This window comes from Dryobates pubescens, chromosome 8, assembly GCF_014839835.1.
Source record: "Dryobates pubescens isolate bDryPub1 chromosome 8, bDryPub1.pri, whole genome shotgun sequence".
Classification (NCBI taxonomy): domain Eukaryota; kingdom Metazoa; phylum Chordata; class Aves; order Piciformes; family Picidae; genus Dryobates; species Dryobates pubescens.
Window position 1 is genome coordinate 35,345,601 of NC_071619.1, and position 24,653 is coordinate 35,370,253.

Below are 24,653 nucleotides of genomic sequence, written 5' to 3' on the forward strand. Positions count from 1 at the left end.
TGAAAAATAATCAGTCTTAAAATAAAATCATTTTTTATTTTAAAAATTACCCTGGAAAGAGGGAGCTATAAAAAGAGAAAATCCTTGCCAGGGGGACACCACAGCAGTGAGCCCGAGCCGCAGAAAGCCTGGTTGCAGGCTTCCCTTTGCCGCAGCTACTCAGAGGTTAACCAGGGTCTGTAAGCAAACAGCTTAAAGAAGGAGCTCGGCTTAGTGCCTGGTTGTCTCAGGCTGTCCAGGGGACCGTCAGCCTAATGCCCTTCCAGCAGCCCCTCCCTCCCAAAGACCATGCTAGGCAAACAGAGCCGGCCCTCGCCATCTCCCCACGCAGCAAGGAGCCCGCGGTGGGGACGGACGGGACCGGGGCTGGGGCTCAGGGGCATCGTAGAGAAGGGTGTTTCACTTCAGACGGGCACAAAGCCATGTGTACATAAACCCTGGAGCAGCAGCCCGGGAGGATTGTAAAGCACACCCACACCTTGGCTCCCTCAGCAGCCTGGTGAGGTGCTGCCGGCTGTCCCGGCGGCTCAACCTCAGCGTACAGGAGCGTGGGAGTGATCTTTCCATGGGCTCCAGCCTGCTGCTCATGCTGATGCTGCTTCAAGCAGGTGAGTACCACATTTCTGTGTCCCTCTGCCTCCCCATTCCTCCTCCTGTCCCAGGACATCTTCTCCCCTTGCCTGCCTTGCCCTGCTTCCTGGCAGACATCTCAGAGTGGATTGGCCAGGCGAGAAAAGAGAAAAGGTTGCTTGACTCTCTCCAACTCTATCGTGAGGGGCTGTGTGAGTGAGCTGCCTGCCTGCTCTGCTTCCCTGGCACATTGCAGAGCTGGGGCTGTATAAACACAGGACATTTTCTTTCAGAATAGTTTTCTGCTATGAAGTTGTTGGTGTCTTTGTTCCTTCATAGAATCAGAGAATGGTTTGGGTTGGAAGGGACCTTGAAGTTCCAACCCCCCTGCCATGGAACACCTCCCACTAGACCAGGTTGCTCAAAGCCCTGTCCAACTTGGCCTTAAACACTTCCAGGGAAGGTGCATCCACAACCTCCCTGGGCAACCTGCTCCAGTGTCTCACCACCCTCTCTGTAAAGAATGTCTTCCTAAAATCCTCTTTTTACATGCCCTCTTTTTATGACAGTGAAGTAAGCACTTTTCCACTGATCTGAATTTGAAATGATCTTCATAAAGCTTGGTTTTAAAAGCCATAAATTTTCTCCCTAGTATCAGGTGACAGAATGAGAGGAAATAGCCTGAAATTGTGCAAGGGGAGGTTTATGTTGGATATTAGGAAAATGTCTTTACTGAAAGAGTGGTCAGGCACTGGAACAGGCTGGCCAGGGAGGTGGTGGAGTCACTGTTCCTGGAGGCACTCAAAAAAGTGTAGACATAGCACTTTGGGACACGGTTTAATGGCCATGGGGGTGTTTGGTCAATGATTGGACTCCATGATCTTAGAAGTCTTTTTTAACCAAAACAATTCTATGATTCTATGGAATGTCTGCTAATATAAAACCCCTACCCAGGGAGGCAACAGAACAGTGAACTGGCAGCTCTGAGGTAATACCTTTTAAAATAAACCCCAAAGCCTTGCCTTAACCTACAGCAAAGGCTGCCCATTTAAGCAGGAAAGTGTAAGTTGTCAGATCCACCTCTGCTCACCTCCCTGCAGGTATGCTGTCTGCTAAGATGCCCCATTAGCAGTCTCACTAATGACTGGACATGCTCCTATCGAGAGATGCAGCTTAAATGCAGTCTGCTGTGGAGACTCAGACTTTTTCAAGGCGTTTCTGGCTGTGTTGTCTTGGCTGCCCAGCATAGAAAAATCAGTTTCGGTTCTTGGTCAACTTATTAGCTGTGCACTTGAGTATTGAAACATACTTGCTGGGCCTGACCTCTCAGCTGCAGCAACCTGCTGCTGTCGGCTCAAACCACAGCCAGCTTTCAAAGAACAACACAGGAACATCAGAGGCTGCCTGGATGCCTGCATTATTTCAAGCTCTTGTAGAGCACACAGCCCTAAGCATGCTAATTGAGTCTTTTGGACTCCATTCCCTTTGGAGCTTTCTACTTTCATGAGCAGCTCTGCACTGTAATTACAGTTTCCTTGATCTTCAGAGATATCCCAAAGAGAATGGCCTTTCTTCTTCTGGGTGAGGTGCAGTTACCTTAGACAAGCCTCAGCTGTTTTCAGCTAGCAGTCAACAGACCAAGTCCAGCAGACCTGACTTAAGAGGTCAGCAAAAGACACCTGAAAATACAGGCAAGCTGCTTGTCGGGAGGCCTGAATGACTACAAAGACCTTTTTGTCTCTGTTTTGTTTTTCTCTCTCAAAAAGCATGACTTTTAACCTAAAATCCAGAGTGGCTCATTGCTTGTGATGTCCCCTAGGGTGCTTGAGAGCTGAGCCCCTTTCTAGCTCTAGACCTCTGCTGTTTGGAGAAGGGAAAGAGGTTGTCTCTTTAATGTTGAATAACACATCTAACGTGTTTTTAGTACGAAACCTGAACACTCAAGTAGTGTTTAGGTGAGCAGTGTGGCTGCTTTTTCAGGAATGTGCATTTAATCCCTGAGGAATGCCCCAAGAAGCATAAGGAGGCTCTGAGAAACCCTGCACTAGGACAGCCCAAGGTGCCAATTGCTGGGACAAAAATGGTGGAGGGCAGTGCTCATACCTGTTGGGGGTTTGGGCTGTGGGGAGGGAGCAAAGCCCTTGTCCTTCATGGGGAGAGACCCTCTTTGTCCTCACTGGGGTTTGGAGCAGGCAAGGAGGGAGAGGCCCAAGCAAGGGGATTAGAGGCTTGGTTTTAAAAGGAAAGCAACTGTTTTAATAATAGTATTGAGTCCTTGGGTGGTTTAGGGGATTAATTAGTTCGTGTTTGCACAGCACTTTGAAGAGGTCAAGTGTGCTGCAACAGCTGGGGGCAGGTGGAAAACAACTTTGGTGGTGGGTTCCTAGCTCCCAGATGTTACCTTCTCCATTCAAGCATGCCACAAAATCCTCCTATTTCAGCAGGCTTTTCAGAGTGGCTGTGCTTGGTTGGGATGAGAGAATCAGTGGGGCACGAAGCCTGAGGGGTTTGATGCTACTGGTGAGTAGCTTTGCCATGTGTGATACAACAGTGCAAAGAGCACTTGGTCCTTCACAGTAAACCCAGGCAGAAAATGCTATCTGTTGCTATTGTCAGCATGACAAACATCAACCTTTGTAGCTGAGCACCACAGTGGTCAGAGTATTAGGGGCAGGGTACTCTTGGTTTCATTAAGTTACTGCAAGGTAGAGTCTGGTTTCTAGAAAAGTTGTAAATTAGTATGTGAGATCACAACACTCTGTGAAAGGCTTCTAACTCAGAAAACTCCACACTGGATTTTTGGGCAGCCATCCACACACTTCAGCTGACACAGAGCACCATTTTCTATCTCCCCCCCCCTCCCCCAAATGAATGCAGCCAACCTAATGTTATGACTTAAATGGAATGTAGTAAGTGAAGGAGATGTAAGTGTTGCCAGCACTTCCAAATGCTCAAAACAAAGCTGACACACATACATCTTGGCTAATGCAGGAACTCCATCCTTGCCAAAGTATACCTTAAAGGCTCAGGGATTTGTAGCTCTCCCTCTATACTCTTTTGCCCAGGGAGGTGGTAGAGTCACCATCCCTGGAGGTATTTAAAAAAGCAGACGTGGCACTTTGGAACGTGGTCTAGTAGTCACTGAGGTTTTGGATAGAAGGTTGGACTTGATGATCTTAGAGGTCTTTTCCAACCTTTATGATTCTACGCAAATTAATAGTGCTGTCAGACTTTTGCCATTTGGAGAAGGGGTTACAATATCCTGAATAGCAGAAGAAACTTGGATAATGTGGGACCATCCTGGGAAACGCAGAAAGCTCTCTTACTTTTTTTCCATAGAGCCCATGTTAGATCTGGTTGAGTTGCTTGTCCTCTGCTGTTTCAAATCCTGCTTGGAATCACAGTGTAGCTAGTAAGCTTTGCCAGGTGTGGGAGCTCTGGGGTGCACTGAAGCCCAGCAGGCTCTGCATGGTGCTGGCACAAGCCCGGCAAAGCTGAACAGCTCAGGCTCTGTGGTGTTCAAAACCGGGCACATCCTTCCCAGGTGCCATAGAATCAATAAGGTTGGAAGAGACCTCAAAGATCATCAAGTCCAACCTGTCACCCAACACCTCATGACTACTAACCCATGGCACCAAGTGCAATGTCCAATCCCCTCTTGAACACCACCAGGGATGGTGACTCCACCACCTCCCTGGGCAGCACATTCCAATGGCTAACAACTCTCAGTGAAGAACTTTCTCCTCACCTCGAGCCTAAACTTCCCCTGGTGCAGCTTGAGACTGTGTCCTCTTGTTCTGGTGCTGGTTGCCTGGGAGACGAGACACCCCCCTCCTGGCTACAACCTCTCTTCAGGTAGTTGTAGAGAGCAATAAGGTCTCCCCCGAGCCTCCTCTTCTCCAGGCTAAGCAATCCCAGCTCCCTCAGCCTCTCCTCATAGGGCTGTGCCCCAGACCTCTCCCCAGCCTTGTTGCCCTTCTTTGGACATGTTCAAGAGTCTCAATGTCCTTCTTAAATTGAGGGGCCCATATAGCTGCAGCCATAAGCTAGCACACCAGAGCTTGTAAGACTTGCTTGAATTGAGCTCCCTCTGCAGAAATAGACTGATTGGGTATTTCTGCATCCAACTTCTGCTTGTCCAAGCCCTCAGGTAAGGCTCCTCAGAGTCCCCTTTGCAGGCTCATTGTCATGGCTAATTAGATTGTCAAGGCTGCACCAAATCAAGCAGTTGAACAAAGACCCATGACTCTCAAGGATTCAGGGAAATTGTTGTCAGGCATGTTTAATCCCTGTGTGTAGCCATGTCCTGTCTTTGCAGTTTGGAAAGGTGCTCTGGGAAAATCCCATTCACTGCACACCCGAGGCATCATCGAGTTGGCAGGAGCTATCTCGTGTGGCACAGGACGGTCTCCCCTGGCGTATATTGGCTACGGATGCTACTGTGGACTGGGAGGACAAGGCTGGCCTAAAGATAGAACAGACTGGTAAGAAGATTTTTAACAACATCACAGAATCACAGAATTTCAGGGGCTGGAAGGGACCTTGAAAGATCATCCAGTCCAACCCCCCCCTGCCAGAGCAGGATCACCTACACCAGATTACACAGGAACTCATCCAGGTGAGTTTTGAATATCTCCAGAGAGGGATGCTCCACCACCACCCTGGGCAGCCTGCTCCAGTGTTCTGTCACCCTCACAGTGAAAAAAATTTCCCTCATATTTATGTGAAACTTCCTATGTCTGAACTTCCACCCATTGCCCCTTGTCCTGTCATTGGGCATCACCTGGCTCCAACCCCTTGGCACCCACCCTTTACATTATTTATAAACATTGATGTGGTCACCTCTCAGTCTTCTCTTCTCCAAGCTGAAGAGCCCCAGCTCCCTCAGTCTCTCCTCATAAGGAAGATGTTCCACTCCCTTAATCATCCTCGTGGCTCTGCACTGGAGTCTTTCAAGCAGTTTCAAGACAGGGAACTGTATCCAACCTTAGTGATACTGTGATACAGTTCTGTGTCTTTCTTGAACTGAGGGGCCCAGAACTGGACACAGTATTCCAGATGCAGCCTCACCAGGGCAGAGTAGAGGGGGAGGAGAACCTCTCTCGACCTGCTGGTCACACCCCTTCTAATCCACCCCAGAATGGCATTGGCCTTCTTGACCACAAGAGCACACTGCTTGCTCATGGTCATCCTTCCATCCACCAGGACCCCCATGTCCAGAAGCAGTACAGATCTCTCTACTTTTCCCCATTTCTACTACTGTGACTCCATATAATCATTGCTGCCTTGTGGAGAGAGGACTTAGTATGTATAAAAAGCACTGGAGAATTGTGAGTGAGGACCCACATATCATTTGGGGTTTCAATGATAACTTGGGGTTATCTTCCCCCTCTACTCTGCCCTGGTGAGGCTTCATCTGGAGTACTGTGTCCAGTTCTGGGCTTGCCAGTTCAAGAAGGGCAGGGAGCTGCTTGAGAGGGTACAGCAAAGGGCTACAAAGATGATTAGGGGACTAAAACATCTGTCTTATGAAGAGTGGCTAAGGCACTTGGGGCTTTTTGGCCTGGACAGGAGAAGACTGAGGGGGATCTTATCAATGCTTATAAATACTTAAAGGGTAGCTGTCAGGATGGGGCCAGTCTTTTTTCAGTGGTGCCCAGTGACAGGACAAGAGGTAATGGGCACAAACTTGAACTTACAAAGTTGCTTCTAAACACAAGGGGGAACTTGTTTACTTTGAGGGTGGCAGAGCACTGGAACAAGCTGCCCAGATTTTCCATTTCTGGAGCCATTCAAAACTCACCTGGATGCCAATCCTGTGCAACCTACTCTGGGGTGAACCTGCTATGGTGGTGGTGGTGGGGTTGGACTAGATGATCTCCAGAGGTCCCTTCCAACCCCTATCATTCTGTGATTCTCTGAATGAGGGGTTAGCCACTTTCTGGATGAGACCAAAGCTCTTGGGACCTTGTACTATATGTGGTGAAAGGTAAGGGAGAAACCAGGATAGGATTTCCTGAAATAGCTACATGGTGATTCACAGAGGGTTATTTCACCCAGGACTTCAAAAAGGCAGCAATGGGAATATCACTGTTCATCCTCTAGAAGAAATCCAGGTTATTGCAAGGAGTAATCAAACCTGTTGCCTTGATTGCCTGTTAGCTCACACTGAATTGAGGAAGAGCAACAGGGGAGAGCATGGTGTATTTTCCCTTTTCATTGTTGGCAGGGAAGATGCTGTGCTTGTTGTTCACAAGGCTAAAAGCAATTAGTCTAGGAGGTGCTGCAATCAAAGGCCTCTTCCTTGTTTGTCTTTGGTGTTTTGTTGGGTTTTGGTTGTTTCTTGTTGGTTTTTTTTTAATTAGCATACATGTTAATCTTGGGCATGGTGGACTCGAGCTCATTTGCAGTCTTGTCTGGTTTGAAGCATTACAGACAGAGCACACAAGTCTATCTGTTTATCTGCAGTACACAGGCCAGGTGTTACTGAAGAGCAAGAGCTGCTTTTAGCAAAGGTGAGGTGAAGGCAGTGTGGTCACTGGGAAGGTCACTGAGCTTTCCAGAGTGCCCAGCTGTTGGAGTCAAAACCAAACTTTGCTGAACTGGCAGGACAAAGGGAAAATGAAGAAGAGAAGATGCTAAGGTTAAAGGCCAACTCCTCTCTGGCATAAGAGAGCAGGTGTGCCTTAAAACTGGAGGAGATATTTTCATTAACGCAGTGAGTTTCACTCCCCAAACTTCTTCACATCCTTGATTTGCATCTACAAAACAGTCAATACAGGACTCATGAGTAGTGAGTAACTTCCTACAAAGTTTCAAGTGCAGAGATTTATTGTTTTTTAACTTTCATCAGTATCTCTTGAGCTGCTTGTCATCATCTACAGCAGAGTCTAAATGTGTTTGTTTGTTTGTTTATTATTAGCTCTTTACCAGCTCTCACAATCAGGCCTCTAAAGCGAACCAGAATTTCACTACTCTGGCATACTTCTTTCACCAAAAGGCTAAATGGAATCACCTAAGAGCTGTTTTCCATAGAGGTCAAGTGACACCCCTCTCAAGTTTAGGAGACTGTGAGAGGTATGAGTGGTTAGCACTCCTGAAAAATATAGAGTAAAATGTGTCCCTGTGTTCATCACAGTGTTTCTGGGGGTGTTTGGTTTCAGTGGGATGTGGATTTTATCTTAATGACAGAAAATGAGACTCTGCAGTTGGAAATGCCTCAAAATACCAGATAGTTTGTAAAAATCATAGAATGGTCTGGGTTAGAAGGGACCTCCAAAGGTCATCTAGTCCAACCCTCTCTGCAGTAAGCAGGGGTATCCACAATTAAATCAGGCTGCCCAGAGCCCTGTTGAGCCTCAGCTTGAATACCTCCAGGGATGGGGCCCCAACCACTTCCCCAGGCAACCTGTTTCAGTGTTCCACCACCCTCATGGTAAAGAACTTCCTCCTAACACCCATTCTAAATCTACTCATCTCTAGTTTGAAGCTATTGGCCCTTGTCCTATCACTACAGACCTTTGCAAACAGTCTCTCTCCATCCTTCTTGTAGGCCCCCTTCAGGTACTGGAAGGCTGCTATTAGCCTCTTCTTCATCAGGCTAAACAACCCCAGCTCCCTCAGCCTGTCTTCACAGCAGAAGTGCTCCAACCCCTTGATTATTTTCATGGCCCTTCTCTGGACCTGCTCCATCAGGTCCATGTCCTTCCTAAATGCAGTACTCCAGGTGAGGTCTCACCAGAGCAGAGGAAAGTGGCAGAATCATCTCTCTTGATCTGCTGGCAACACATCTTTTGACGCAACCCAGGATGTGATTTGCCTTCTGGGCTGGGTTTGATCTGTGAAATGTGTTCATTATTATTCCTTACCTGCAATGCTTGAAACAAATAAAAGCCCCAAAATAAAAGGGGTTTTATTTAGGTTCTTAGCTATGAAGAATCAGCAATACCCCACCAGATTTAGCCTTGCAAAAGTGCATTTTATGTTTGGTAGAGGAATCATCTGATGCCTGTTACTGAGAATTACTGCAAAAAATCAGTGTGGGTGAGTATCCCATGCCTGTCAAAATGAGCACATTTTCCATTCTCAAAAGGAAAGAAGCAGAGTGGCAAAACTACTGGCCCTGAGTGGCAAACACTGTTTGAAATTACTCACTCCCTTGAGCTACTCGGTTTGTTACCGAGACCCTTACAAAAGGAGTAATTTTCTTGTGAGTAATTCAGTCAATTTGTCTAGACAGGGATAGAGTGCCTCTAAGTACCTCTCCTTTATGGAAAAAGCTAAAAAAAAAAAAAAGGAAGAAAGAAAGCAAGCACTGAGTGGGTAATACTTTTATAAGCCTTATCCCACAGACCGACTTTGATGTGGCATTGTCAGTAATTACCTTTTTCCTTTTGTTCCACTCTCACAGCCCCATCACTTCAAGACATGATGGCATCTCTTTCCCATAAGTCAATAGATTTTTTTGTTTTCTTTCCTTTCTTCTTCCCTTTTCTGTTTCCCCCAGATTGCTGCAGAACCCATTTGTAAAGCAGGACCCGAAGGTGATCGATGCCTCCCTGAAAAGACCCAAATGCTGTCAAAGGCAGGGCAGTAGGGGTATAGCTCATCTAAGTCCTGGCAAACTCATAGGGAAGAGTAAGATTTTCCCTCAGTTGCTGAGTTAAAGCAAAACAAAAGGACAGACAGTGGTGGCTGGGCTTTTAAGATGACAAACACAACGTGACAAATTCTTGCCTCAGTGGCATTTGCTCAGAGGCAGGCGTCTGGCCAGCTGATCCCTCTGGCCAGCAGGAGGTGCCTATAGCTGTCAGAGCTGTCTAGTAGCCCTGATGTGATGAATAGGTTACTGACTAGGTGACACAACTGTATTTGTTTTCCATACCTGTTGACCAGTGCTCCACCATAGTGTTGGCTGACTCTGTTTGCGTTGGTCTATCCCAGTGTTAGCAGGTTATTAAAGGTTTAACACCACGCTCCAGCACAGGCGTAGGAAAGGGCTTTTCCAGACAGGAGGGCACCATCTGAAAATGGCAAAGAACAATAATAGGTTTCCTTAGTCTTCATTCCTTGGCAGTTCTTTAAGTGCACCTGAAAGAGATGTTTGTAAAATACGAGGCAAAGCCTTCTTGCCTTGAGTTCCTGTAAGCTACAAGTCAGTTCTCTGCAGTCATGTGTATCATTGGGTGGAGACGGTGTTAGTAGAAGCAGAACTGTGCAGCAGATCCTGTGATCCCAGAGAACTGATGCAATTCCCCTGACTCCAGCAAGACAGCTAAGGAGCAGCAAGTTCTCACAGCTAGCTAGCACACCTCACTAGCACACTTGCCTGATTTTCAGACCATCTTTTATCTGCTTTGAGATGTTTTATTTCACTCTTTTCCTACCTCCTTTTCTGTTCATCCTCTCTGGCTATCCATGGAGAGCAATTTCATTCCTTTGGCCCAGAGAGTCCTAATTCCTCCTTTTGACCATCTGTCTCTTTGTTGTTCCTTCACCCACAGCCCTCCATCACTGACACCAGCTTTACTGATTTGATATTGATTTGCTCTTCAGACCTCACAAGCCCTATTTCTACAGCTGGTACTCCATCCCAGCTCAGCCTGATTCCTGGCTCTTCATTATGGCCTCTTGTGCTCTATGTCCTATATTGGAGACACCCACGATGGGACTGCTCTGCCATCTACCTCCTTGAGGTTGGATGAGGTTGTGCTCCAGCTTCAGGTATGGTAGCCAGGGTGACCTGGGCTACAGCAGCTCCTCCAGATGACACATGCCTCAGTTGTAGCCTAATCTATTCCATATCATATGGGACATTTCAGAGGAACTCAGAGAAAGCCAAGATTTTCACACTTTCCACAAGGCTGTGAATTCTTCTCTCCTTTGGCCTTTCACTTCTAACCTCTTCAGGACAAACCCAGGAGTGAGGTGTTACTGGACCAACAAAGATCTGACCCACTGTCCATTATTGCCATCATGGGGCAATGATTTTAAACTAGAGCAGAGTAGATTTAGATTGGACATTAGGGAGTTCTTTACTGTCAGGATGGTGAGACCCTGGAATGGCTTGCCCAGAGAAGTTGTGGATGCCTCATCTCTGGAGGTGTTCAAGGCCAGGCTGGATGAGGCTTTGAGCAACGTGGTCTAGTGGGAGGTGTCCCTGCCCATGGCAGGGGAGGGTGGAACTAGATGATCTTTAAGGTCCCTTCCAACTCAAGCCATTCTATGGTTGTGTGTTCAACAGAACAGAGTAAGTTCTTCTCAAGGGAAAACTAGATATGTATAACCCACAGCTTAGTCCCATTCTGAAGTCCTTTGAGGAGATGGCATGGAGGATATACCAGTCTCTTACTGCTAGTTACATTTCTAGGTTGCACAGTGGCACAGGTTTGCAAGCTGGGGAAAAAAAATCCCCAAAATATTCAGTTTTCAGACTCATCTGTGGGATGAAATTGCTACTTCAACTACTAAATTTGGAGCTCAGTCACAGGGAGAGCACACTGGACTAAATTCAGCCTGTGTGTAATCACAGGGTTTCCAGGCTGAATTTGATCTGACAGGTTGGATGCTGTTGTCTCTTTCATATGATTCACTTGATCTAGTTCCAGTCATTTTATTAGAATTTGTGTTAGCTGTAAATCTTCTTCTTTGCATTTCAAAAATTGGCTGGTTGGTGTTGTTTCCCTGGGCTTAATCACTTCACACAGCTCACCAGCCCTCATGACCATAAACCCAAATTCTAAAAGGGCAAAATCCTCCTGCAGCAGAGGGTGATGAAGTTTGCAAGCTGAAGTTTTCCTCAGCTCTTGAGTAAGGTACTGGCAGAACCCAGTGGGTCTCCAGAGAAGCCCCACTTCCTGGGTAAGGAACCTTTATCCTCCTTGCAGGGATCTTTCCACTTTTCTAGACAGATAACATGTAGGATCCCAGAGTGCATTGCAGACTGTTTCTGCCTTTTCAGGTACACTGTCCTCTGGCCTTGGGTGGCAAGCACAGCCATGCTGTCTTTCAGCCATCTCATCCAAGTCTTGAAGACATTCATATCTAGGGCTCAAGAGCTTCTTTAAAAGCTGTTTACTCTTCATTTACCCTTAAGATCATGCCTTAAGCTTCCCAATTAATAGAGTGGGGGTTTTTAGTAGAGTCTCATAGGTCTTAAAGGAACAGCTTCTGGAAACGCAGGAGCTCACTTCTCTGGCTCCAGCCTCTGACCTCACATCCTTACTTACAGATTCACAGATTGCATTGGGTTGGAAGAGAGCCTCAAAGGTCATCTTGTCCAACCCCCCTGCAATGAGCAAGGACACCTCCAACTAGATCAGGCTGCCCATCGCCACACAAAGTCTGATCTTGAATGCCTCCAGGGATGGAGCCTCAACCACACCACTGTTCTAGTACTTCACCACTCTCATTGTAAAGTAATTCTTCCTTATATCCAACCTAAATTTAGCCTGCTCCAGCTTAAAACCATTGCCCCTAGCCCTGTCACTACAAGACCTTCTAAACAGTCCCTTCCCAGCCTCCCTGTAGGTCCCCTTCAGATATTGAAATGTAGCTATAAGGTGTTCCTGGAGACTTCTCTCTCCAGGCTGAACAGCCCCAATTCTTTCAGCCTGTCATCATAGGAAAAGTGCTCCAGCCCTCTGATCATCTCAGTGGCCCTCCTCTAGACCTGCACTGACAGGTCCATGTCTCTTCTGTGTCACGGGCCCCAGAACTGGATGCAGAGGGCTAGAGGGCGACTCATATTGCCCTGGCAGGGTGAGAGCAGCTCCAGCCCTGGCAGCTGCATCGAATCCCCTTCACAGCATCCCCAGATGGTGGCTAAGGAAGGAAGAAGAGGCTCACCTCTGTCCCCTCCAGCATGCTGCCCTCTTCCACCCAGTAGGGTCAAGATTTTTATACATTCTGAAGCAACTGATCATGGGAACTCTCTCACTGACTGTCATCAGCTGAGGTAGCTGCCCTCAGTGCCCTCTATGATCAGTGAAATGCAATTGCACTTTTAAACACATTATTTTTCTCCTATAGTATGGACTGTGTCCCAGACATGCATAAAGGCAGTATAGATCCTTCAATGGAGACATTCATATTCAGGGGTATGAAATTAAGCGTGGGATCATTCCCACCATTGAGGCTGATGAGTTTGTAGTTTGCATGGGCCAAAGGGCTCCTATCAGTTCTAGGGGATCTGAAGAGATGATGCTGCTTTGGTGTTGAAGAAGGCAAAAAAAAATCCTACCCCAAATTCTGAGGCAGCTCAAAGCCTAAGGCTGTGAGCCATGGTCACATACATGGTCAGCTCTGTTTCAGTGAGTGGGATTGCCACCTGCACTTCTGAGGGCAAAAGCTCAAAGGAATAAGCACTGTGGTCACAAGAGTAACAATAGCATTAATGAGCTGCTGAGCCATTTTAGCTTTCAAATTGATGCCAGGATGCTTGGTTTGTCATCAGATGATTTACTGACAGGCTGGGGCAAACACTGCTGTCCTGAGTGGTGCATGAGTAGTGCACTCCCGAAGCACATGTAAACAGCCCTGAACAAAACATGCAGGATGCCTGAGTCCAAACTACCTTTTCTTCTCTCTCAGGTGCTGCCACAGGCATGACTGCTGCTATGATAAGGCAGAGAAGGAAGGCTGCAGCCCCAAGGCTCAGCAGTACCAGTGGGCCTGTGAACAGAACACCGTGCGGTGCGGTAAGGGAATGCTTACTTGCATTGGGTTTGGTTCGCTCCGTCCTCCACAGGTGCATAGGCTGACCTAAGAGCTTTGTGGGCATCACAGATAGGTGTATGCTCAGATGGTTTTAAAGCTGCTTTAGGCAATGTCCATTCTCTTCTGAGCTCTCCTCCCATCCCTCGCCTGAATTGCTAGTCTCCATTTGGAGCTGGAAGGAAGGCTGGAGCCCCAGCACCACCCATCCTAGGTAACCTGAGTGCTCCCCAGGCTGAGGACCGGGAGTGGGGGGCATGGAGCCATCTCTGTTTGACAAAGATCAAAGAATGACAGAATCACTGAATACCATCTTGGAAGGGATCACTAAGATCATCTGCTCCAACCTTTCTAGGTAATAGTATAGCTTAGATGAGATGGCCCAGGATGCAGATGCCCTCTGAAGGCTATCTGTCTAGGAGTGCATTAAGCATTCCTGCTCCTTACAAAACCTTCCCAAAGCTCTGAAATGGTCTGCCTGTGACCACTTCTTCAGGGGTGGTCTTCCCATGGCAGTTTTGACTCTCCTTCCTGTGGGACTGTTCACTGTTCTGCTTACCATTATGTACTGCTAGAGAAGAGCCAGGCTATTACTCATGTCTGTTCTAACGTACAACAGCTGACTTGAGTCAAAATTTGTCACTTCTAATTCTAGGCCTCCAAAACATCCCTGGTGGTAAAATCCATTGTAGAACACTTCCAACAGTTTGAAAAGAAACAGGGAATTATAGAATCATAGAATGGTAGGGGTTGGAAGTGACATCTGGAAGTCATCAAGTCCAACCCTCTTGCCAAAGCAGGATTCACCTAGGGCAGGCCATACAGGAATGTGTCTGGGTGTGTCTTGAAAGTTTCTAGAGGAGACTCCACAATCTCTCTGGGCAGCCTGTTTCAGTGCTCCAGCTACTTGCTGGAACACTGAAAGACTATTTCTACCTTATCAGAAGACCATATTCTACTGGTGCAACCCTTAGCCTCTCCAAAGCTGAAAATCTGCCAGCAGACATGGGATGGGGCACAGCAGACATGCAGTTGCTCTTTTCCAAGTGCCAGAACAATCTATGAACTACAAAGTGCTGTCTAAGGAATGTATGGCTTTCATGTACAACTGCTCTCCCTCCCACTTACACATATTTCCATAACTGACAGATATTTTCTGCTAGCTTATGGGGGTTTTATATATATGAAAAAAAAAAATCCTGTTTCTTTTTGCTGTGAAGGAACAATCCTAGTTCCAGATGTGAGTTGTATTATCAAGTTCATAAAGCATGAGCAAAGTATGTCCTAGAAGAGTGCACTGGGCTGCACTTACTCCAATCTAACAAGCATTAGTTAAAAAAAATGCCATTAATTCCTTAACTGATGTCCAGGAAAGGTCTGAGAAGCATCTTTCAACAGTTTTCTATGAGCCCTCCGCAGGCTTCACTTCCTCTGACATTCCCCATGGGGAGGAACAACAGAAATGTGTTCTGAAGGCAAATTTTTTACTTTAGGCTAGAGCACAGCAGGTTTTACTGAAGTGTGAAGGTATAATGTCAGAACTCATTCAAACAAAAAGAATGAAGAATTAAATTTCCAGGCATGCTTGCTGGGCCTAGGGTAATGATGTCAGAAGGTATAATGTCAGAACTCATTCAAACAAAAAGAATGAAGAATTAAATTTCCAGGCATGCTTGCTGGGCCTAGGATAATGTTGTCCAGAAGCTGCTTGCATTGTCCTAGAATCAGAATTGGTTTGGTTGGAAAAGACCTCTAAGATCATTGAGTCCAACCCTCAGCATAAGATCACCATTAAACCATGTCCCAAGGTGTCATGTCCCCATGTTTCTTGAACACCTCCAGGAACAGTGACTCCACCACCTCCCTGGGCAGCCTGTTCCAATGTCTGATCACTCTTTCAGTAAAGAAATTTTTCCTAATATTCACTGTAAATCTCCTCTGGCACAATTTCAGGCCATTTCCTCTCATGCTGTCACCTGATTCTAGGGAGAAGAGACCAACACTTCACTATAACCTCCTTTCAGGGAGCTGTAGAGAGAAATAAATGGCAACAGCCTGGTACTGTATCATATACACAGATATTTTCAGGTAAATTAAACACAAACTCATTTCACCTGGGATTTCTCCTTCTTTTGCTACTCTTAAGCAGTTTTGTTTGTGGAACTGAAAACAAACAAACAAACAAATAAATGAAAACTGTATTTTCAGTCCAGATATGCCATCACATGTAGGCAAATTCTATTCAATAAATATCTGAAATTTTAGAAAAGGCTGTAAGTCAGAAAAATCAATCTCCTTTAACAGAAATGACTGCCAAGCCATATTCTTATACTCACATTAGACTGAGAGTGGTTGGCACAGCACAGGAAGAATTGTTGTGCCAGAAACAGCTCAGGCTGGATCTTAGGAGGCTCAGTCTAGATATTTAGAAAGGACTTGGGCCTGATGAAGCAGGTGCAGAGGAGGGCCACAGAAATGATCAAGGGGTTGGAGCACCTCTGCTACAAGGACAGGCTGAGGGAGCTGGGGTGGCTCAACCTGGAGAAGAGGAGGCTCTGGGGAGACCTAATAGCAACCTTCCAGTACCTGAAAGGGGCCTACAAGAAGGATGGGGAGAGTCTGTTTACAAAAGCCTGCAGTGACAGAACAAGGGGCAATGGCTTTAAGGTGGAGAAGAGCAGATTTAGATTGGATGTTAGGAACAAGTTCTTTACTATGAGGGTAGTGGAACACTGGAACAGGTTGCCCAGGGAGGTGGTAGAAGCCCCTTCCCTGGAGATATTCAAGGTGAGGCTTGACAAGGCCCTGGGCAGCTTGATCTAGTTGGGGATGTCCCTACTGACCGCAGGGAGGTCGGACTGGATGACCTTTGGAGGTCCTCTCTGGCCTGGATCATTCTATGGCAAGGAAAAATATCTTCACAGAAAGGGTTATCAAGCATTGGAACAGGCTGCCCAGGGAGGTGTTGGAGACACCATCCCTGGAGCTGTTCAAAAAATGTATGGATGTGGTGCTTAGGCACATAGTTTAGTGATAGAGGCTTAGGGGCTCTGGAATTGCAACCTCCAGGTGAGTGGTTGGACTTGATGATTTCAGAGATCTCTTCCAACCTCAGCAGTTCCACAGTTCTGACTCAAGGAGGAGAGGGCAAGGAGATAATCAGGCAGAACTGGTAACTAAGAAAAAAATTGACTTAGTGCTTAGTGACCTTTGCATCACTTTGTACTGGTAAACAGGTGGTTCTCTTCAGAAAAGCTTAAGAAAGATGGGATCTGCTTACTGACTGATCCTGCAAAGCCCGGTGAAATGTGAAAAGATGCCTGTACTTTTTCCACTTGGTTTTGCAGCAAAGTCCATTTGCACTGGCATGAAGTCAGGTTTTAAACATTGCCTGGTGCAGGGTTTGGTGGATGTTAGATAATCCATAGTAGCAGCCTCAAATAAACAAGGCACTGCACTGTGAAATAGTATTAGGCCTACAGCTACATTTAAGCCACCTATAGATGGGATGGGGTTCAGTAACCCCAAACTGGTTGTTTTCAATGTAGCCACCTGAGCTTGGGTGTTCCTTATGGTCCTTATCTAGTCACGTAGTCATACAATTGCATTATAAATAGTTCCATACATATGATTTTGAGCAGCTTCATTAGCTTCTGACTCATAAAAAGTCAAGCCTGCTGTGGAGTTCCTTTGCTCTTCTGCCATGATCAGAGAGATGTAAGGGCAACTCATGGAGCATGCGTGAAGGATGCTCAGAGGGTGCTTCTGTGCCCTCAAGTTTCTGAATGCCCCTCCAGGAGACTCTGATTTCTTTCAAAGTACCATTTTTATTCTTTTAAAATTGGTCTGATGTGCATAGGAAGCAGTTAAAAGAAAAGTTGACTGACTGAGGCAAAATGGAATATTTTTATCTCAGGCTAAGCCAAAATAATTTTCCTTTTAATCTTTGGCCACTGAACTAAACCCCCATTGTTCATGCAGCTCTAGAAGTGGAGACTGCTCTGTGCCAGGCAGACTTTTATAAGCATTGATGAATAATGTTTAGCTGCTACTTTCTGATGCTCTCAGCCAAAGTTAAGGTCAAACCTGTTGACAAAGACAAGACAGAGGAGGATCAGATACGTGCAACACAACGTGTTGGTCCTTTGCAGCCTCTGTTCCCTAAGAATTGCTCCTACAGCCTCCTCCTACAGCCTCTGTTCCCTAAGAATTGCTTTATTAAGGAATAGTTCCTCTTTAAAATGTTGGTTGCCTTCTTTCAATACAGAATATCATCCTCTGCTCACATTTTGTTTTGCAGATAACCTGACAGACCGGTGTGAGAAAATGGTGTGCTTGTGTGACCAAGAAGCAGCCAAGTGTTGGGGAGCAGCCCCATACAACCCACGATTCATTCTCTGGCCAGACTTTTTATGTGGACAGACTCATCCCACCTGCCACTTCAGATATGGGGGGCCAGAGTAGTCTTTTGAGGACCTTTCTTCTGACCCTTTGAATCTGAAGGTGCTGGAATAAAATTTTACCTCCTTACCAGAACGAATAATGGTGTGAGAAAAATTCTTCAAGCCCAGGGTTTATGGAGAGAATAAACAGGGTAACATATTGAAACTTATTGAACTGTTGGAGAGAGTCCAGAGGAGAGCCATGAAGATGATCAGAAGGCTGGAGCATTTCCTCTACAAGGACAGCCTGAGTTGGGTCTGTTCAGCCTGGAGAAGAGAAGACTCTGGGGACACCTTATAGCAGCCTTACAGTACCTGAAGATAGCCTACAGGAAGGTTGGAGAGGGACTTTTTACAAGGGCTTGTTGTGATAGGGTGAGGGGCAATGGCTTTAAGCTGGAAGAGGGAAGATTTAGAGTGGATATTAGGAAGAAATTCTTTACAGTGAGAATGATGAGACACTGGAACAGATTGCCCTGGGAAACTGTGGATGCTTTCTCCTTAGAAGCATTCAAAGCCAGGCTGGACAGGGCCTTGAGCAACCTAGTCTCGTGGAAGGTATCCCTGCCCATGGGAGGGTCATTGTAACTAGATGATCTCTAAAGTCCCTTCCAACCCAAACCATTCTGTTTCTATGATTCCTCATATAGTAAAGTAAGGATAAGATCCTGTTCTGATAGTGGTCTTTGCAGAAACAGAGGTTTGGCGTGCAATGCATGTTACCCATCACCAAAAGGCTTTTTTGGTCTTTCACATTGCCTGACCTGCAACTCCCAGACATTTGCATATGATCTGGAAAATAGACAGAGACTTCTGTTGGACTGGCTTGTGGGGGAAAAGATTAAAAATCTATCACTGCGAAAAGATATACTGGGCTTTGAAGACCCAAGCTGTGCCAGACTGGAAGTAGTGTGACCCACTTTAGCTTTCTGGACCTGCAGGAGGAGGGGGCACATCATAGAGGGAGTTATTTGTTATTTGTGGTTGGAGGAGTTCTACTTCCTATCAGAAAGATAAGCAGAGTCTGGCCCAGGAAAGGTCTCCAACCTTTCTTGTGGGGTTAGTGTGTTAGTGTGTTTCTTAGTCTATACAGCCAGCTGTCTTATGCCTTACAGCACTGGGGACCCTTCTTGATGTGTGTTTAAAGGTAAACAGAGTTACACCGGGCTATTGCTGTTGCAAGGTCAGCAAGGCTTTCTGACTTCTACTTACTAGTAGGCACAGCCATACTTTGCCAAAGTGTGTGTTCCTCACCTGCTGCACGTGCTTCAGAGGTGGTAAGCTGCTCTCCTATGCATGCAGGAGATGTTCTTCTATAGTGGCATATCCCCCGAGTCACTAACTGCCTGAGAATCAATCACTGTCATGTGAGGAAGCAGGAGCTAAGGAGAACATTAGTCATGTCAAGCAAATGTTTCAGCACTTCTCTCTCTCTCTTTTTTTTTTTTTTTTTTTTTTTTCAATAAGTGCATTTGAAGCTTGTATTGAAACCCTGTGTCTCCTTCTGGCAAGAGTAAAATGAACCCCTGTTCTTCCAGCCAGGGCTAGCTATGTCCAAGTAGGCGTTTTTTGCATCTTTGTAACAAGACTGTAGGCTGGAGCAAGTCAACAGGACAAGGACCTCTATACCGAGAGTTGCAGGCAGCCAGGAGCCATGGGCCCAGCCCCAGATGCAACACAGGAGATTTCCTTCTGGAGATGTTACCATGTGAGGGGCCTGGGTAGGTCAGGCTCCTTCTGTCTCCTCTGAATCACTGCTGCCAGACTTCAAGCACCACCTTTAAATGAGAAGTAATGGCAGGGAAAGACCCAGGGTACCTCACCGGAATCTGGATTCAGAGGTATGTGGCCAAACCAAGTGGGGTTTTGGCAGGTGATAGTAGAAACATCTCCACAAAAGGCTAGTTTGCCCCTTGCTGCAGCAGGATGCCAGACATGCCACTGGGCTGTTGAAGTTGCAGGAAAAAGACTAACAAAAACTAAAATGCCAGAGACAAAACATACTGAGGCAAAGGGGTTTATTCCATCTACAGTTCCATTTTTGGCCTACAAGGCTTCAGAAGTTGTTCAACTTGCAGGCTTTGCACCTTCCAGCAACTCCTGGAATGCTGCTCCTCAAGCTAAAGTGAGCAGGAGTGAAGAGAGAGCAAGAGAGATACAGAGTGAATACAACACAATAAACTCTATCAAGGCTTTCTGGCAAGTAAAGAAGTTGTAAATTCTGTTCATGCAGGGATGCTGCTGCATGGGCTTCTCAGCAAGGGCTGGAAGATCCTGGTGGCAGCTCTGGCCCCTGGACTTGTCCCTGTCGCCCCAGCGCTGGCCATCAGGTGGCGGCAGCGCTCCAGTGAATGGCAAGAACACCTCTGCCTTCATCCCTTCAGGGAAAGGATTTTCTTCGGCAGGCCGAGCAAGATTTTTGAGTGCCCGGAGAACAGGTGCCAATCACACGGCTCCCTACCGAAAGCAAAAAGTCATCTGAGCTCGACCTGAAAAGCAGACCACATCTTGAGGTGCACAAAAGGGTTTCAAAATCCAGCCTTCAGAATCAGTCTACTTCAAAATAATCAGCTGACAAAGATGGAAATAAGCGAGCTTTGGGTACATCAGGCTCTTCTTGGGTCACTTACTTGGTTCACGTGTGATAAAAACACCTAGTTTTCCCAACCTGATCAGCTTATCTAATGAAAAGATATTACTTGGCATTACAACTATACAGTTAGGCCATCACAGGCTTTCTGAACATGAGCATTACAAGAACATGAATGTTAGCATGTAGTTTCAGGGAGGAAAAGCCATCCTTCAGCATAAACCTAAAAAAACCAAAGGAGACCCAAGATTTATTAAGAAGTAGCATCTCATTGAACAACTCTGCTGAAAGAGGCAGTTAAAGAAGATCCTATTGTTCTGTTTATAGGTAACTCCTTAGGCCCATGCATGAAGCTCTGTCCAGCATAAAAAAGAACGATTTGAAGAAGAAATTGAATATAGAGCCAGCTCTGTTAGAGTTTCAGCCACATTTCTTATTTCCTGAACCAGATCCCATGTCTGTCTAGAGGTATATAAATTGACAGTTCCTCCTTAATGGACTGGACCTTTGGAAATAAGTGACTGGGTCACCTTTCTAGCAAGGGTGTCCACATTTTGGTCTGTGTTCCTTACCTTGGTGAGAGCCTCCTCTCATGCTGAGGATGCACCTCCTCAGCTGTGGGGTTAGAACAATGATCAGAACCACTACACCTCCAATACCAGCTGCTGCAACCCCAATGATTGTTCCAATGGATTCCTCTATACCAAACAAGCCTGGGGGAGAAGGAGAGGTAGAGAGAGTTACAGAAGATGTCATCCAGGCACATGCAATGGAGCCAGCATGTTTCCTGCAGAGGAAGCTACTTACTATGATATCAATTATGCCAGTGTCTTGTCTGACATGACATCATGGGCTTCTACCCAGGAGAAGAGTATGTTGCACTATTTTTTTCATTCCTATGTAAGAAGATGTTATTCTTTCTGAGGGTTTAGAGACACAGGACAGTCCTGTATCCCTAACAATCTCCCACAGCAGCTGGATGCTCTGGGATGGCAAAAGATGCTGATGCCTGAATTAATGGAACCCACACCTGTATGATTTGTTTTAAGATGGACAAAGCCCACTCTGACAATGTTGAGAAAGTCATCAGTCTCCCTCTCTACCTCCAAAGGAGACAGCACCAGATGGCAGACAGAGCTCCACTGAAGTCCATTCTTTTATTTGTTGCTTTGTGGGACTGTTGCAGAGCAGAGATGGAATGATTTCGTTTTCTTTGAGATAGGAGCACATGAGCATTCTGGCTTGATTATCTGTGGGCTGAAGGATGATTCAGGAAGAGCCTTTGGTCAGGTGAGCACAAGAGGATGGCCTGTTAAAATGGTTATGGACGCAGCATGGAGAGCATCTGCCCTGTAGCTTAGAGTCTGCCAGAGCAGAAATTTCTCTTTAGAGAGAGGGTGACTGGCTGGGCAATGGCACACAACTGATCTGATCAAATTTCTAGTGACAGCTTCACACTGATGGTAGTCCTTTTGCCACGTGACTGGCTCAGGAAAGGTAATAAAAGAACGACTAAAAGCCTTTCAGTTTTATCTACAATTACAACACGATCAGGCATCCACTCCATAGGTATGTGGAGTTATACTTAAGCTTCACTAGAAAACGGGGATGTTTTTGCTACCATATTCACACACAAATTTCCTAGCATCAAGCCACCCATTCACAGAAGCAGCCACTACTCTGTGCTACCTAGCCAAAGGGATGGACATCCAGTAAACCAGCTGTGGCTCAGCAGTTAAAAACCCACTCCCTTCTGCTGCATAGAGGGAGTCATCCTGGAGTTTAAGTCCATCTGTGGGGCTGCTCCTTTCATCAGGAAAGTGGGGGTTATGAAGGTGCTGTAGAACCATCACATACCTTCAAAACATGTGTCACTTGCTTCCTGTAAAACCTTAGCTGTCAGCTAATTTACCTTTTTAAGTTTAGTTAAGTTTTTGGACAGTTTGGATTTGCAGCATGTAACATTTGTTGATGAATGATATTTCTCACATTTTCTCATCCCTTTAAATTCAGGTGTAGTGCAGAAATGGTGTGCTTTGTCTTCTCAGGAACACAGAAAGGCAATTACAGTGGCCAGGGGGCAGACATTTCATGAGCAACCTGTGCCACTGAGACTATGAGATCAAGCCAACAAGAGACCTCATTAGACACATGACCAAGCCCTTGCAGAGGGACACGAGTTTCTTGAGTGGTTTTAAAAACATTAGTGATGTAAGAAGTCAGGCTCAAAAGGGCAAAAGCTTAGTGAATTTTGGTGAGCTGGGAGCTTTAGTAATGAAGAAGGGGAAATGGCACTTGCATAATTTACTCTTGACACAGAAGATGCTATTTTTTGTTAATAAGATAATGAACCTTATGATGTGTTGGTTTTGTTTGGACTGGAATGTGTTTAGCCCACATAAAAAGGAAAGGTGCTTCGTCATTTCCAGCTGATCAAGGCAAAAGAAGGTATCTCCTTACTTAATATGCCTCCTGCCTCTTTGTGAGGCTAAGAAAACAGAGCATGACACTTTCAATGCTATTTGGATTTTAATGTGAATGAAGTTAAGCAGAAATGAGATAAGGTGATCCTCATGTTTACTGTGGGATTATTTATGCCATCCAGAGTTAAGGAATGAATATGCAAGTTAGCGGGTTAGGGAGAAGTAATGTTTAAAAAGAACACTTTGGAGCTGTTACCCAAGATGATATCTTGACACCTGTCACTCATGGAGGTGCTACCAAACAGAGCTGTGAGTACAAGAGAACTTGTCTGACATTTTCTTTCTTGGCACTGACTTTGAGTTTAGTGATAAACTTATTCCTGTTACCCTGTGTGACTGTTCATGGAGGCAAGCTAAGAAAAATTAGGTAGCCTAATGAAAATAATGAGAAATGCTATTGAGCAATTACACTCCATGACACCAGGCCCTAACCACTAGAGGCTAAACAGGCCAAGTTCCCTCTTCCTTAAAGTGTGTAGACCAGCTCTGGAGCAGAAAGAGGGAGAAAAGAAGTAAATAGCATCAAATATTACCCAGAGCCCTCCTGATCCTGAGCTTTGTGCCTTCTCCTGTCACCACCTTCCCATTCGGAAGTGTACCTTCACAGAAATAAATACCATGATCACTGATTGTCACATTGAGGATCATCAGGGAGGCGTCTCCTTGGGACAAGTCTCCACTCATGAAAACCCTGGAGTTATTTGGCACGACAGTCACACTGTTTTCTACTAGGTCCATCCGTCCCTTTTCATCTTCTTTGTACCACTTCACCATTAAGTCAGGCAAGGAGGCACGCTCTGGACTGTTGAAGTGGCAACTTAAGACAATGGTTTCACCCTCTTTGGCTTTTTCCTTGGCTGGTGTTTGAGTCACCATGAGGTGCTGTGGCACAAAGGTTTTCAACAACGAAGGCTGTGCTGTTCTAAGAGTAGCAGCTCCATTCTCCTTGCTTGCACTTTGACCTCTAACACCGGCATCTGAACCAGGAAAGAGAAAGAAGAGGAAGGATGAGTGTGATAGGATGAGAAACCTTCTGGCTGCTCCTGACCTCCAAGCAGCACAAAGGATGTAATTAGGACTGGAGAATAGTCACTATTATGATGCTAGGGTTTTTTTTCCAGCTTCCTGCTTAGAATTTGTTCATGTGTACATTTAGGTATTTTCCTGATCCTCAGTTCTTTCCTGCTATACCGGAGGATGATTAATGCCATTGCCCAAAGACTTTGGGTGAAATTTAGATTCCACTCAGTCATATTTCCACCTGGAACACTAACCTCTTTCTTCCCACCCCAAAAGGGTTTGGGACCTGATGTTCCTGCCTCAACTGCTTTTGAGGCAAAGCAAAAATTGTGTATACACTTACACATGAGCAGCCCTGTCCTGACAAATACACCGAATGTGTGTGCAGCTGCTGCATACCAAAAGATAATGTGAGCTTCATAGCAGCTGTGTCATGCACTTCCATGGTTAGGGTAAGAAAGCTTGAAATTGCAGAAAGATCTCCATTGCCAGAAACTGAATCTCTCAGTGACCTAGGGGATGGCACCTTAGCCTTTGGCCAGTATTGATACTGAGAGTGACATCTATTCTCTCTGAAAGGACACCTTTGTCCTGCTACCCTTTGTTATAAAGCAATGAACAAGATGCCTATAGCAGAGATTAAACCTGCCTTCTCTCACTCAGCTGCTAATCATAGTGTTTGTGCATTGAGCCAAGAGTTGTGTGCATGGAACTTTCCTCCAAATCAGTCTGCATACAGGGTCATTCTTCTGTTCCCAGCTCTCTTACTGTGATGAATTTGGCAATGGAAAATAAAGTCAGTGAAGAATAATATACAAAGAATATAACTGTGCT

General features: G+C 45.9%; 1 protein-coding gene across 1 annotated transcript; it reads left to right on the plus strand.

The window, feature by feature from the left end:
- Positions 1-305: 305 nt before the first annotated feature.
- LOC104307039 (phospholipase A2) lies at positions 306-17,806 on the plus strand. Its single transcript, XM_009908072.2, has 4 exons — positions 306-608; positions 4,889-5,054; positions 13,162-13,268; positions 17,585-17,806. Exons 1-4 carry the CDS (start codon positions 566-568, stop codon positions 17,746-17,748), a joined length of 480 nt encoding a protein of 159 aa, XP_009906374.1. The 5' UTR covers positions 306-565; the 3' UTR covers positions 17,749-17,806.
- The last annotated feature ends 6,847 nt before the right edge of the window (positions 17,807-24,653 follow it).